This window comes from Balaenoptera borealis (genome assembly GCF_965194805.1).
Source record: "Balaenoptera borealis genome assembly, chromosome: 7".
NCBI classification, from domain to species: Eukaryota; Metazoa; Chordata; class Mammalia; order Artiodactyla; family Balaenopteridae; genus Balaenoptera; species Balaenoptera borealis.
The window spans coordinates 115090021-115104044 of record NC_138864.1 but is presented as its reverse complement, the minus strand read 5'-3'; the positions used below and the strand labels follow the sequence as shown (position 1 = coordinate 115104044).

At 43.6% G+C, this 14024-nt stretch overlaps 1 protein-coding gene and 1 long non-coding RNA gene across 10 annotated transcripts in view; one reads left to right on the top strand and one right to left on the bottom strand.

The window, feature by feature from the left end:
- Positions 1-14024, bottom strand: part of LOC309632627 — a 364034-nt gene that overhangs the window by 298653 nt on the left and 51357 nt on the right. The window lies entirely within an intron of this gene.
- The window catches only part of ATP6V0A4 (ATPase H+ transporting V0 subunit a4), a 72864-nt gene that overhangs the window by 33055 nt on the left and 25785 nt on the right, over positions 1-14024 (top strand). For 8 of the 9 annotated variants that reach the window (XM_082400284.1, XM_082400282.1, XM_082400281.1 and 5 more), the window contains 8 exons: positions 1964-2089; positions 2613-2707; positions 3916-4042; positions 6241-6323; positions 6532-6625; positions 8856-9068; positions 12284-12434; positions 13318-13457. In XM_082400284.1, the coding sequence (XP_082256410.1) occupies positions 1964-2089; positions 2613-2707; positions 3916-4042; positions 6241-6323; positions 6532-6625; positions 8856-9068; positions 12284-12434; positions 13318-13457 (1029 nt within the window). The remainder of the gene's footprint in view (positions 1-1963; positions 2090-2612; positions 2708-3915; positions 4043-6240; positions 6324-6531; positions 6626-8855; positions 9069-12283; positions 12435-13317; positions 13458-14024) is intronic. The other variant, XM_082400280.1, reaches the window with a different exon arrangement.

Below are 14024 nucleotides of genomic sequence, written 5' to 3'. Positions count from 1 at the left end.
AGTTGAAGCTGGGTGATCAGTGTGTGGGTTCATTATGTAGTCTCCCTACTAAAGTATGTTTGAAAAATGTTAAATATTCAATTTTGTCTGATATTAAGGTGCTTTTTTTAGAAGATAGGAACTAACATTTGCATGGTTATCTTTTTATTTTTTGTTTGTTTAATTTCTTTGGTACGGGTGTCTCTTAGATGGATTTTTAAAACATCTAGCATGATACTGTCAGTCTTTTAATAGGTGACCTTAATCCATTTTCATTTATTGTGATTACTGAGTTACTGGCTCTTTGTTATACCATTCCTTTGGGTTTTTTTCTCCCCTTTCCTGCCTTTCTGTAATACCCTTCAACCCTTTTCCCCCTTCTCTTGGGTTGAAAGCTATAGATTATAGTTAAGCTTAACATCTGGAGATACATGCTTAGTAAATTTTTCCCATAAAATCTGCTGCTGGTTCAGTGCTCCTTCCTTTGTGGATTATATGTCTTTTTTCCCCCTGATGGCCTTTAAGGTTTTGTCTTTGTTCTGTAGTTTCACTACAATGTGTTTAAGTATGGATTTATTTGTAATTGTTTTCATTAAATAAGTGGTGTATTAGGATTTTTAGAAATACATGTATGGTACAAAGAATAATGATATAGCAAATATCAAGTGTCACCACCCTGTATAAGATGAAAGGTGACCACAGTGATGCTCTTAAAGCCCTCTGTGTGCCCCTCATCACCCCTCCCCTCCTCCCTTGGAGATAATCACTACCTGAATTTTGTATTTTTCATGTTTCTGAAATTAATTCATTTTCACTGCTGGGTAGTGTTTCTTTTATTGAATGTACCACACTTTATCCATTCTATTGTTGATGGATATTGGATGAATGAGAAATGAGCTTTCATACTTTAACATTATTTGCTAAATCTCAAATTGTGTCCAGTAGAGAGTTGATCCTCACCTGTTGGATTTTTTTTTTTAATATTTATTTATTTGGTTGCACTGGGTCTTGGTTGCGGCTCGAGGGCTCCTTAGTTGTGGCATGTGAACTCTTAGTTGTGGCATGCATGTGGGATCTAGTTCCCTGACCAGGGATCGAACCCAGGCCCCCTGCATTGGGAGTGTGGAGTCTTAACCACTACACCACCAGGGAAGTCCCTACTCACCTATTGGATTTTGAATTTCAGTAACTGTATGTTACATTTTTAAGATTTCTAAGTACTTTTTTAATACTTCCTGTTCTTTCATTTTATGACGTTTGTTTAGTAATTTCTTGTTTTACTTTTTAGTGGAAGTAATACCGTTGTTTATCTCTTCGAACACTCAAAACTCTTTCAGACTATTCTGTAAAAATAATTCCACCCACTGCTATTTTGTGTTCTGATTGTTGATTTTGTTGGTGACTTTTCCTATCATTAGATTTCTTCATGAGCCATATTCTTTTTGTAGCCTCACTTGAAAGGGAGATTGGTTTCTTGTTCGTTTTTGTCATGTTGCCTTCTGTGCTCACCCTTCTCTGTGTCGCCTTTTTCACTTGCTTGTACCTGGTTCTCCAGGCCACCCAACTCAGAACTGGTGGTTTCTCTTTTTATATTTTATGAGAAAATATATTTTGTATTTTATCACTACAACGTGTTTGGGGCAGAAGGAATTCTCAACATGTAAATTTACTCCAGCTTCCCTATTCAGTGTTTAAAATGGGGGAAGAGACGTGATTTGCTGAAATGCCTTCACTTCCTCATGCAGCTAATGTCCCTTCCCCCAGATTGTTTTCTGATCCTCCCTATTTGATGAGAGAACTCCTGAGAGTGGCTTTACTTACAGCTCTACAATCTTGCTGAGTTTGACTGAACAGGCCTCTCAACTTCAAGCTACCTTGTGATGCACTGAATACCACTTTGATATTTAGTTATCTGTTACGGTTAATGTACAGTAAATGTCATAGTGCTTTCTGCCTGGCTTACTTTCTTTTCCCTCCTGCATAGACTGCTCTAGAAAAACTGGAAGGAGAGTTACAGGAAGCCAATCAGAACTATCAGGCTTTGAAGAAAAGCTTCCTAGAGCTGACTGAATTCAAACATCTCCTGAAGAAAACCCAGGACTTCTTTGAGGTTGTAATTTGGGGACTATTTATTCTAGGGCCTTTTCCTCCAGAACCTCAAATTTCCATATTGACAACTGGCTGGTTTGGAATATGAGTAAATTGTGCTGTTTCTGTCACATGGCTGGGCCGAGGGGGAGGGGGAGGGTTAGGGTGGCATGTGGCACTGGTCGAAATGAATGCAAAAATATTAAGGTGCTCACTGAAAAGTATGTGCCCCAAATGGCCCAGGCAGAAGTGGAAGTCAGAAAAAAGCACAAGTTAGTTTGAGCAGATTTGGGATTTTGGTAGGAAAAGACTGGGGAAGCTTTTTGATCTGGCAAAGAGCACGCTACCTTTTTTTTTTTTTTTTTGACACACACATAAATCTTTATTTAAAACAGAAAAATAGATCAGGTCTAAGCAGTGTACCTTTTGAATTCTAACTATTTGTGGAAAATTGAAATATCATTAAAAGCAGACAAAACCATGAGGTGTGGTTTTAATGTAGTCTAAATACATTTAAATGAAAATAGTGATTCTTTGACTTTCAGACGGAAACCAATTTAGCTGATGATTTCTTTATGGAAGACACTTCTGGTCTCCTGGAGTTAAGACCTACACCTGCATACATGAGTGGAAAGCTGGGGTTAGTGAAACTCCCTGCTCTGAAGGTTATGTGTAGATGGCTCCCTGGTCCGTAGCTCAATGCCCGGCGCGTGGTAGATTTCCCTGAGTGTTTGAGTGAATGAATGAATGGACAAATAACGACTGGCATGAGGATTCTTTCACATGACTGTAAGGCCTCCATCCAGTAATAAACCCAAGTCTAACCTGACCAGGTTGGTGGAGTTGCAGGTAGTGTTACCTCGTTTATGGTGATACTGACCTTCTTGAGTCTGAAGAGTGTGATGTGTGTATTGTCTCCACATGGGAAGGATGTAGTGATAATTGTTTAGATGGGGTTTCACAACTCTTCCCTGGCTTTGGAACAAGGCTATGGGATACATGTTTTTTTTTTTTCTTGTCTCTGAAATACTGTTTTGGTAATAAAATAGATTTGGAGTGTGAAGTTTGAGTGTAATTAGCGACGAGGTAGTTATGCAATCGTGTCTTCCACAAGTAGAGGTAATAGGATGTGATAATACCCACCAAAATGTGTGGTGATTCAGAATGGTGGGATTTCATTCAGTGTCCAAGTAAAACTGATGAAAGTGAGTTTTAGAATTCTAATTTTTTATTCAATAGGTACTTGGGGGCCTGCTATTTGAGGCACTAGACATTGAATTTGAAATGGCAAGGAAAATATGTATTGAAAATATTTGATCAGAAGGTAATACAGAATCAGTGTACATTTAAAGTAATAGGCCAGTGAAAGTAACCATTCTAAAGTTCATTTGAAAAGTTCGGATCAGAAATTATCTAGATACCTAGATGATTGTAAAAGCAGAGATGTATAGAAATCAATATATATGTTTCAGTTTTAATACCTTATTGGTATAAACGCATAGAGACCATTGTTGAGCAGATTGAACCACTTGCTCCCTTCAGCTACAATGCTATAATGAATGGTCTATCATATTTTTAATTGCAAATAAATGAATGTATAGTATTGGGATGATTAAGGAAACCCGGACATGTCGAAGGAAACAGGAGGTCAAAAGGGACTTGGGGAAAGTTGGGTCTGGGATCCAGGGTGGCCTTGTGGCCCCTGCCCATCAGGGCTATGTCCTTACCTCCTGCTTAGAGGGAAGGTGGTCCTCCACCTTGTGGTTGCACATCTTCCTATCCTACAGGGCCTTCTCCCTGCACCCCACTCCCTGTGCCTCAGTAATATGTCCTCTTCTGACTGCCCAGGTTCACGGCTGGTGTGGTCAACCGGGAGAGGATGGCTTCCTTTGAGAGGCTGCTGTGGCGAATTTGCCGAGGAAACATCTACTTAAAGTTCAGTGAGATGGACACAGTTCTGGAAGATCCCGTTACAGTGGGTATCTCAGGCTGCAGGAAATGTTTTCTGAAATTTTTTGTAGCCCCACCAGAAGGGTTTCATTCTCTCAAACACTGAGTCTTTCGCTCTATGAAGCTAATATCTATTTCCTTTTTTTCTCCTTTCTTTTCTTTTTTCCTCCCCAACCCCTCCTTTTAAAAAATACCCATGAAAGGACTGAGTCTTGTTAACACCTCGTAAGTGTTCATTCCTCCAAATACCATAGCTGTACCAGTTCCTGGAAACTTAGCTGTAGTAGTGCCCCGTGGAATGGCAGCTGTGTCTTCATCACAAAGCACTGAGAACTGATTTAGGTCAGTGCGTCCCAAGCTCCAGTGTGCATGGGAGCATGAGATCTTGTTCAGTGTATCGACAGATTCTGATTCAGTGGGTGGTGGTGTCCGGGAGTCCGAATTTCTAATCAGCTTGCAGTTAGTTGCTGGTAGTCAATGGACCACACACTTCGAACAAAGATTTTGAGGGTCCCCTTCACTGAGTGTCACACGGTTATCGCTACTAATTCTGTAGGGTATGCTTCCTCCACCCTTCCGGTTAGTATTTAAATCCACTTACTTTTTAATTCCAAGAAGCTGGGCTTATTTCTAACAGAGTCATAATCTTGTCTAGAGTAGAGGCTAAAAAATGTAATTTTAAGTTTTATTTCATGGAAAACAACTTCATGTTAAATACAATTTAAATTAAGAAAAAAGCATTGTTTAAAAAAAAAAAACCACATTACCATTCTAATGTCTTTATTTTAATTTTTTTCTTGTGCTCTTTTTCTCTAGTCCATAGCCGTAGGCAGGTGTAATTTAATATGGTTGTAGTAATAACATGGAAATCATTTTTTTTGGCCTTCTCTTGATTTTACATAATATAAATGCCCTCCTGTATTACTATGTGCCATTTACAAATATTATTTTAAAATTCGACATTGAATCATTACTTTTCACAATCATGTTTTGACATGGAATAGTCGTGGTGGTAGAGAGAGTATTTACAAAGTAAGATGACTTTAGCCTGATGACATAGAAGATCACTGAACAGATAGCATGAGATCAGAATGGATTCCTGGTTCTGGTGGGTCAAGAGACAAGAAGATCTGAGAGATTCAGCAAAGGACTAGGAATGAACTCCATGGTTGAAGGAACCTTTGTTCCTTCAAATAATGTAAAGCAGGCAGTTCCCCAAATCCTGAAATATGCCTTCCCTGCTCCCATGAGCAACTACCAAAGAGACAGTTCGTTTTGATATTATTTTCAATTGGTGCCTCATATTTCCATTGAGTTGATGTGACATTTACTGTCTATTATTAGACACTTTATTTCCAATTTTTCTCCAGAATATAGACACTATGATAAGCATCTTCATGCATGTGGATTTTTATTTTGAACTATTTCCATGATATGAATTCAAGGAAATAAGATTGCTGGCTTAAAGGGTGTGAGCATTTTCATGACCCTCGATAGGTCCTGACAAATGGCTTTTCAGTGGGGTCGTACCTGATTCCAAAGATACATGATACCTGAGTGGTGTGTGATGAGTGCGTTGGATTTGTTACCGCTTTTCCAACAATGGGTTTCATCATTTTGCCTTTACCCCCCATCCCAAACTAAATAAGAGTAAAACAGCACATTTCTTTGCTTACAGTAAAAGTTGAACTTTTCCATATATTCTTGTGAAATGCATATTTTTTCCTTTCTTGTGAAATGTCAAACTTGGACTTTTAAATTGCATTTAATCAGGGTTCTTACGGGCATACAGCGAGTGTGTGAGTCCAGCATAAGACCTGGCTCTACCTTTGTTAAATATCAAACACCCACTCCCCCCTGAAATGTAAATGTTGTGTATGAGTTAACTCTGGTGAGCTAGGTCGGCTATTTTTATTTTAAGCCTTGCAATATCCTGGTCCCTCTCTTCTGGATGTTTTCTTAACACATCTCTTAAGCACAGGGCTTAGAGCTGAATACAAGGCTCAGCTGTGATCCAAATAGTGTAGCAAACAGCAAGGTGGTCCCTTTAAGGCTGTATCAGCCTTCCTGGGGGCCCCGCCCAGCCTGCCTCAGTGGCCTTGCCCTCAACCATCATGAGTTACGAACTTGAATCAACTGGGAGAAGTTTAAGTTTTCCAATTTTAAATTTAGAAAATTTTAAAAATTTCTAAAAATATATTTTTTACTGTTTTGATTTTCCAGAGAGAAGAAATTAAAAAGAATATATTCATCATATTTTATCAAGGAGAGCAGCTCAGGCAGAAAATCAAGAAGATTTGTGATGGGTAAGTGGCTATATTAAGGGCTCTTTTCATCAGCAATTTGGGTCAGGATTAGGTCAGGGTGTGTGCAATACATTGAATACAATACGTAGAACCTAGGGGAAGGCGGTCATCTACCGAAAGTGGGCAAATGATGGGTTAGCGGAAAACGATGTGCAGAATGCTTCTTGGCAAGAACCCATGTGTGTCCTTTGAAATGTATGAAACACAGGTTTCGAGCCACCATATACCCCTGCCCAGAGCTGGCGTCGGAGCGCAGAGAGATGCTGGATGGTGTCAACATGAGGCTGGAAGATTTAATCACTGTGAGTGAGGCGTTCGGGCTGGTGACCTGAGCGGGGGCTGCCGATGGGCTACATCTGCCATTTCCTTATAAGTCCTGTCTCCCAGGGCCCTTGCTCCAAGGCTGGCTGGAATGTCTGCTATGCTCCTCTGGCTGTTGTGGCAGAAGGCTTCATAATTAGGAAGCAGTGTTCACTAAGCTCACGGTGATGATTCTGCATGTCAGTGATGCTTTGCCTGGGCTTAGAATTAACCACAGCCCTGGTCAACCTGCAGGTGCCCACCCCAGTCTGATAAAAGGAGCCTTTTATTGCCAGACTGGGCCTAGGCCGCATCTGGGATGTAACTCACTAGCCAATTAAGTCGACCAGCCAGTCTTGCTGATTCTTTTTCCACGGAATTGCCCAGTTGTGTGAGCCAAGCAATTAATTCTGTCAAGACAGTGAGTCTAGTTTCACATATGAACACGCCCCCAATTCATATCCTCTTGTCGAATCTGTCATCACCTAGGATGGCTCTCAACACATATGATTTTCTTCAATAAGCTTTGCAAGTAATCACTGAAAGGAGCTGGGCCTACATCAAATCGCCTCTCCCAGATCAGCCCTGTCCAATAGAACTCTCTGTGGTGGTGGAAATGTTATGTAACCTGCAAGTCCAGTGCGATAGCCATGGGCCACATGTGACCACTGAGCACTTGAAACGTGGCTAGTGCAACTGGGGGACGGGATTTTTATTTGTATAAAATGCGGCTGCTGTATTGGTCAGCACAGTTCTAGGTCCTCAATGAGTATCTTTAGAAACTAGGTGTGTGTGTTTTTCGAAACTCCTAGGCTAACAAACATCTTTATCTTCCCAGAAAAAGCTGTGTTTAATTGTTCTAATCTTCTCTGTTCCCTCTTTGTCACTTGTCAGGGAGACCGTGGTTCCCTGAAGCAATTACCCTTGAAGTCCTTTCCCCCCAAATATTCTGCTGGATTTTATGAAAACTGCATGAGGAGAATGGAAGTTATGCTAAACTTATATTTCGGATGACTTGAGTAGCCCCGTGTAGAGGTTACTGAAGAGGGTTTCTGTGTTGTATCACCAGAACAAAAACTAATTCCACTAAATAAATTCTGTGGGGGCCAAATTGCCTGTTCATTCCTTCATTCATTAATTCATTTGTCATTTATTGGAGAGGTTATGTATGTAAGGCATTTTGATAGGTGTATTTGTTTCCTATTGCTGCTATAACAAATTACCACAAACTGCGAGGCTTAAAACAACAGAAATTTACTCTCTCACAGTTCTGAGGTGAAAAGTCTGAAATCAAGGTGTCAGCAGAGCCAGGCTTCCTCTGAACGCACTAGGAAATGATCCTTCCTTGCCTGTTCTTCTATGGTTTGAGTGTTTATATTGCCCCAAAATTTGAATGTCAAAAACCTAATGCCCAAGGTGATGGTGTTGGGAGGTGGGACCTTCGGGACGTGATTAGGTCGTGAGGGTGGAGTCCTCATGGATGGGATTAGTGTCCTTCTAAAAAAGACCCCAGAGAGCTTGCTTGCCCTTTCTGCCATGTGAGGTTAGAATTTGAGGTCTGCAACCCAGAAGAGGGCCTTCACCCAACCATGCTGGCATCCTGATCTCAGACTTCCAGCTTCCAGAACTGTGAAAACTTTCTGTTGTTAATAAGGCACCCAGTCTATGGTATTTCGTTATAGCCGCCCGAGTCGACTAAGGCATCTTCCTAGCCTCTGGCGGTTGTCAGCAGTCCTTGATGGTCCTTGCTTTGTAGATGCATCACTCTGGTCTCTGCCTGCATCACACGTATCTTCCCTGTGTGCCTCCATGTCCAAATTTCTTATAAAAACTCCAGTCATACTGGAATAGCGCCCACCCTACTCCTCATTTTATGACCTCATTTTAACTCGATTACATCTGCAAAGACCCTATTTCCAAATAAGATCACATTCACAGTTACCAGGGGTTAGGACTTCAGCATATCTTCTGGGGAGGACACAATTCAATACGTCGCAATAGTACTATAAGGAATTTAGAAGAAAAGGAAGATATAGTTCTTGCCTGAGGGTTTTGACCTCTAGTGGGGGAGATAAACTGCTTGTGAGAGTTAAAGGCTGGGTGAGAGCTGCAGGCCAGAAGAGGGGGCCGGGAGCAGAGGACGCCTCCGTGGCCGATGAGCCTCCATTGTTGCCACATTGTCAGGCATCTCCATGAGTGCCCCTCGTTTTGCTGTTGGTATTTTTTGCCCAGGTCATAACACAGACAGAGTCTCACCGTCAGCGCCTCCTGCAAGAAGCAGCTGCCAACTGGCACTCCTGGGTCATCAAAGTGCACAAGATGAAGGCCATTTACCACGTTCTGAACATGTGCAACATCGACGTCACCCAGCAGTGCATCATCGCCGAGATCTGGTTCCCGGTGGCAGACACCGTGCGCATCAGGAGGGCATTGGAGCAAGGCGTGGTGCGTGGCAGGTGGAGCAGGAGGGGGGATAGTCTCGTCCAGCCTGAGCAGCCTCTCTGCCAGGCACTCAGGTCGTCAGCCTCCTGAGTCAAGCGAAGCTCACCTGGTAGGATTGTCTCCTTTATCTTTGCGCCTTCGGTCCTTACCCAGCGCGTGGGCGCATGTCAGAAACTCCCGCTCTTCTCAGCGTTTGATAAACATGCAACATTTCTTTGATCTTAGCAAGTGTGTACTGGGCACTGATGTGCCGTCACTCTGCTAGTTACGCCTGTAGATACCACCTTTGTCTAGCTGGAAAGACAAATAAGCAGGCACCTGCAGTGACAGCCAGAGCGCAGGGGGTGGATTGCTCCCTTGTGCCGGCCGCTGTGGTGAGCATTCAGCGCACCTTATGCAACTCTCACCACGCTCTTGAGTCATCCCTCTAGGTGTTCACTGTGCCCCGGGAACTGATCTAGGGCTGTGCTGGCAGAACAAAGCCCTGCTCTGGTAGACTTTCTCGAAAGGGAGATAGACAGCAGGCTTGTCCCTAACTAATGTGATTTCAGGCAGTGATGCATGGTGAACGGGAAGTAAAGCAGGGGGAAAGTGAAGGATGTGGGAGTGAGGGGCCTGTCTGATCACCTATTCACCCCATTGGCGAGGAAGGGACCCTCTGCCCTAAATAGTGCAAGGTGGCCAAACACACGACACCTGATACTGGACAGATGAGGTTGGCCACAGTTTATTAGTCACATATACTCACAGCCCAGGGGAGGACACTGCACGTCACACAGGGCCACATGGAGGTTGCACTTGGGACCTGCACTTAGGAGCAGAATGAATCAGCAGGAGCTAGGGGAGGCAGGCTTTATAGTGACAGGAGGCTAGGGGGACCCCTGTTTCCATGGGAGAATGTGATTATTAGCTTGTTTGAATGATTTTCTGGGGTGGCAGCGAGGTGAAACTCATCACGTTGAAGCCTGGGCAGTGTGCCGTTGGTCTGGCTGCTGGGAGAACTGGCTAGGTGGGGAGCCTTTCCTGTTAAGTGGGTGGCATACCTGGTGGGAGCAGAGGAACGCATGGCTTGGCCTTTGGGGCCCTGACGCTTTAGGTCTTCCTAATACCGTTCTGGGGCTATTGGGGAGACGGCCCCTCTGAGGAGGTGGCCCTGGAGCAGACTTTCCTGCACGTCATGGGAAGATGAGGCAGGGTGGGAGGAAGAGCTCTCGGGCTGAAGGGTCTGAAGGGACCCAACCTGGAGGTCGGGTTGGATGAGGAGATAGGAGCTATCTTTATCCCCTCTGTACAGATGAGGAAACTGAGGCACAGAGAGTGGAAGTAACTTGATCCCGGTCCTGTAGCCAGGAGGTAGGATTTGAATGTCCCCACATCGTGGTCCAATAACTACCCAAGTAGGGCACTTACACAGAGCGTTTCACCCAGACTGGGAGGGGCAGCTGCTTCCCGGAGGAATGCACGAGCTGAGCCGTGGAAGGGTGGTCAGTAAGCAGGTGGAGAGAGGTGGGGTGGCCAGTGGTTGGAGCTAGGGCGCGGCAAGTTTAAAGACTTCGAACAGGGTCGGGGAGAGGCTGTAGGGCAGGTGCTGGTGGACGGACTCTGTAGTGATGTACCTTCCTGTGCCGGAGTGACATGGTCCACTTTGTGTTTTAGAAACATTTCACTGCCGTGTGGGGCAGACAGCCGGGCTGTGGGAGAGGGCTGCCCTAACGCAGGGGTCTGAACCCAACAGTGACATCCTGTAATCGTGACGGGGCCAGACTCCTACAGGGCTACTTAAGACCATTTCTACAGCATCTCCAGTCCTCTGAGATAATTACTTCCCGAGATCGGAGTAGAGGACCTGTGTGGGTAGGAGGTGAGGAGAGAAGTGGAAGGGGGTGGCTATCATTATCATCATCACATAAGCCAAGGATACTTACTCCATGCCAGGCATTGTGTCAGCTCCTGGAGGGCATGTTTAGAAAAAAGGAGGAAGCCACAGTCCTTGCCCTCAAGTAGATCATAATCACACATATGAAAAGGCATATAAAAATGGAGTGAGGATCTCCTCGACTTGCTGTGTGACCTTGGGGAAGTTACTTAATCTCTCAGCACCTTAGTTTCCTCATCTGTAGAGTGAGGCTTGTGGTGATAGCTACGTCATCGAGTTGTTAGGAGGATGGCTGAGCACTCATTTAGTTGGTGCTAAGTTGTACTGAGTGTTCGGGTGGCAAGCACTGCTGGAGTTTGGAGTGACCAGAAGGTTCCTGGGGGGTGAGCTGGAGCATTGTTAATACTTGGAGAAGGGAAGAAGAGAGAAGCCTAGTGTGGAGTTGGCTGACTTCCATGGAGAAGTAGTGCAGGTGAAGGTGTGAATAGAGGATTAAATCAATGTTGTAAAGAAGTCTGGATTATAAGACCGAAGAGATTTGATTTCATTCTTTAGGTAATAGGAAGCCTTTGAAGATTTTTGAGTAGGAGGGTAACATGACTAAAGTAGTGCTTTTTGTTTATTTTGTTTTATCAAAAGAAGGATTACGCAGTCTGGAGTAGGCACTAAATGGAAGGGAAAGAGACTGGAGTCCGATGGTGAGGCTTGGGGCCAGGCTGGTGGCTGTGGGAATGGGAAGAGGAGGGACTTAAAGGGGACGATTAGCAAGATTTGGTGATTAATTGAATCAAGAGAAGGGACAAGTCTCATGATTCCAAAGTTTCTGGAATCTGGAGACTGGAGATTACTGAGAGGTCGGGGGAAGACCTGGCTTTGGGGCAAGTTGGTGAGTTCAGTTTTAGGCTCCTGGATTTTTGTGGGGTTGCTGAGACATGAATGTTTGAAAGACTAGGCAGGCAATTAAAAGAGAATTGAAATTTCGGAGAGGGTCAGGGCCATTGGGAATATAGGAACAGAATTAGGAAAGTGAACGAACTCTTGAGAGAGTAAGTAGGAAGGAAGGAAGGAAGGGTAGAGGGCTCAGAACTGTGCATAACATTTGCAGGAACAGGAGGGTGGAAATTGCCAGAGAATCAGGAGGAGCTCTCCTCTCTTGACAACTCTCCTGTAAGAGAAATTAGCTAAGTACTAACTTCACAGATGAGATCATGAGTCTCAGAGAGGTCAAAAAATTGTCCCAAGTTCACCCAGTAAGTGATGGCAGGAGTTGGGCTGTGACGCATGTGCTGACACCTAGCCTATGGCTCTCTTCCTTACATCTTCTTATATGTTCTTTTTGCAGGAACTAAGTGGCTCCTCCATGGTCCCCATCATGACAGCAGTGCAATCTAAAAGAGCTCCTCCCACGTTTAACAGGACCAATAAATTCACAGCTGGCTTCCAGAATATTGTAGATGCATATGGTGTAGGCAGTTACCGGGAGATGAACCCAGGTAAAGGGACCGATGTATTGCACAACTAGGCAGCTTGAAAATGAAAACTGGATAAGATTTACCCCTGTGGTGGCCTTGGCAGTTAATCACTTTGAACGGTGACATTCCTAAAATCTTATTTGGTTTCCTAATGCCCTGCATTGTCTTTTGCAAATGGTGATTAGTGAAAGATTTGCTCTTTGTCAAGATTTCACCTGTTCTCCCTTAAACCGTAGCTGTATCAGGCAGCCAAATTCAGTTCTTGTTTCCTTACTGATTCAATGAGGGTCATCTGTAGGCATCTGCACAGTCCCATAGCTGTTGTGTGGGAGAGATGGAGATGGACGTAGTCAGAAGACTGGAGTCACAAGCTGTGTCACTAAGTTGATTTGTAAAATAAAGGGGATTTGTAAAATAGACCAGATGTCCTTAAGCCAAGCAGTTTATGGTGCTGTTCTTCTCCAGCCTGAGTCCCAATCTAATTTGTGACCCGTACTGTAGGGGCCCCAGCAGGTTGAGGGTCCTGTGAGTAACTGCTGGAGGTGTGTGGTGCATGGAATGGTGGAGAAACAGACAAAAGATGGTGGTAGAAAGAGTGTAGAAAGCACTTAGAGATAGGAAACTGGTTTAAAATCCCATCAAGCTTTGTGATCATGGGGAAAGTCACTTAGCTGCTCCAAAACTCAGCTCATCTGTAAAGTGGGGAATAATAATACTTACTCATTGAGGAGCTAATGTATGGGGGAGCTAAGTGAGTGTCAGGGGTGGGGATGGTGAGGGAAGACAGAATCAGAAAGACACAAGGAACCAGCTTGTAGATGGTGGAGCGTGGTAGAGAAATCTTTGACTTGGGGCCCAAAGAATGTTGGGAGGACTCAGGCTGTTGTGGGTCTCACTTCTACAGCTCCCTACACCATCATCACTTTCCCCTTCCTGTTCGCTGTGATGTTTGGAGACTGTGGTCACGGAATTGTGATGCTCCTGGCAGCCCTTTGGATGGTCCTTAATGAGAGACGCTTGCTGTCCCAGAAGACCACCAATGAGGTGAGTGTTCATGAAATGTCTCGCCTCGTTTCTTGGAGGTTATAAGTAGAATATTAAAAATGTGTATATTGTTTTCACCATGGAAATAACATGCTGTTATAAAAAGTAAGAGAAAGATGGAAAGTAAAAAAGGACCAGAGTTCAACATAAAAACTCCTGGCCAAAGGTAAATCCTTTGGATGGTTTGGTGCAGTAGCATCTTTGTTTTTTGTACATTACTTGACAAGGCATTGATCTTTTCCTTTACTTTTTTTCTTAACATTGATTTTTTCCTTTGATTATAAAAGCAATATATGTTCACTGTAAAAACTGGGAAAATACAATCTAACTACCTAGAGAAAATCACAATTAATGTTTTTTTTCTTGTGCTTATACACAGGTATATAATTTTCTAAAATTGGGATGAAATAGTGCATATTAATTTGTAGCTTCCTTTTTTTTTCACTCAAAATATCACAAATATTTTTTTTACGGCAGAGCCCTTCTCCTACGATCAGCCCATGATCAGCATTCTTATGAAATGCTGAGAAATCCTGAATATCGGGTCTTCACTTGCACACTTGAAGT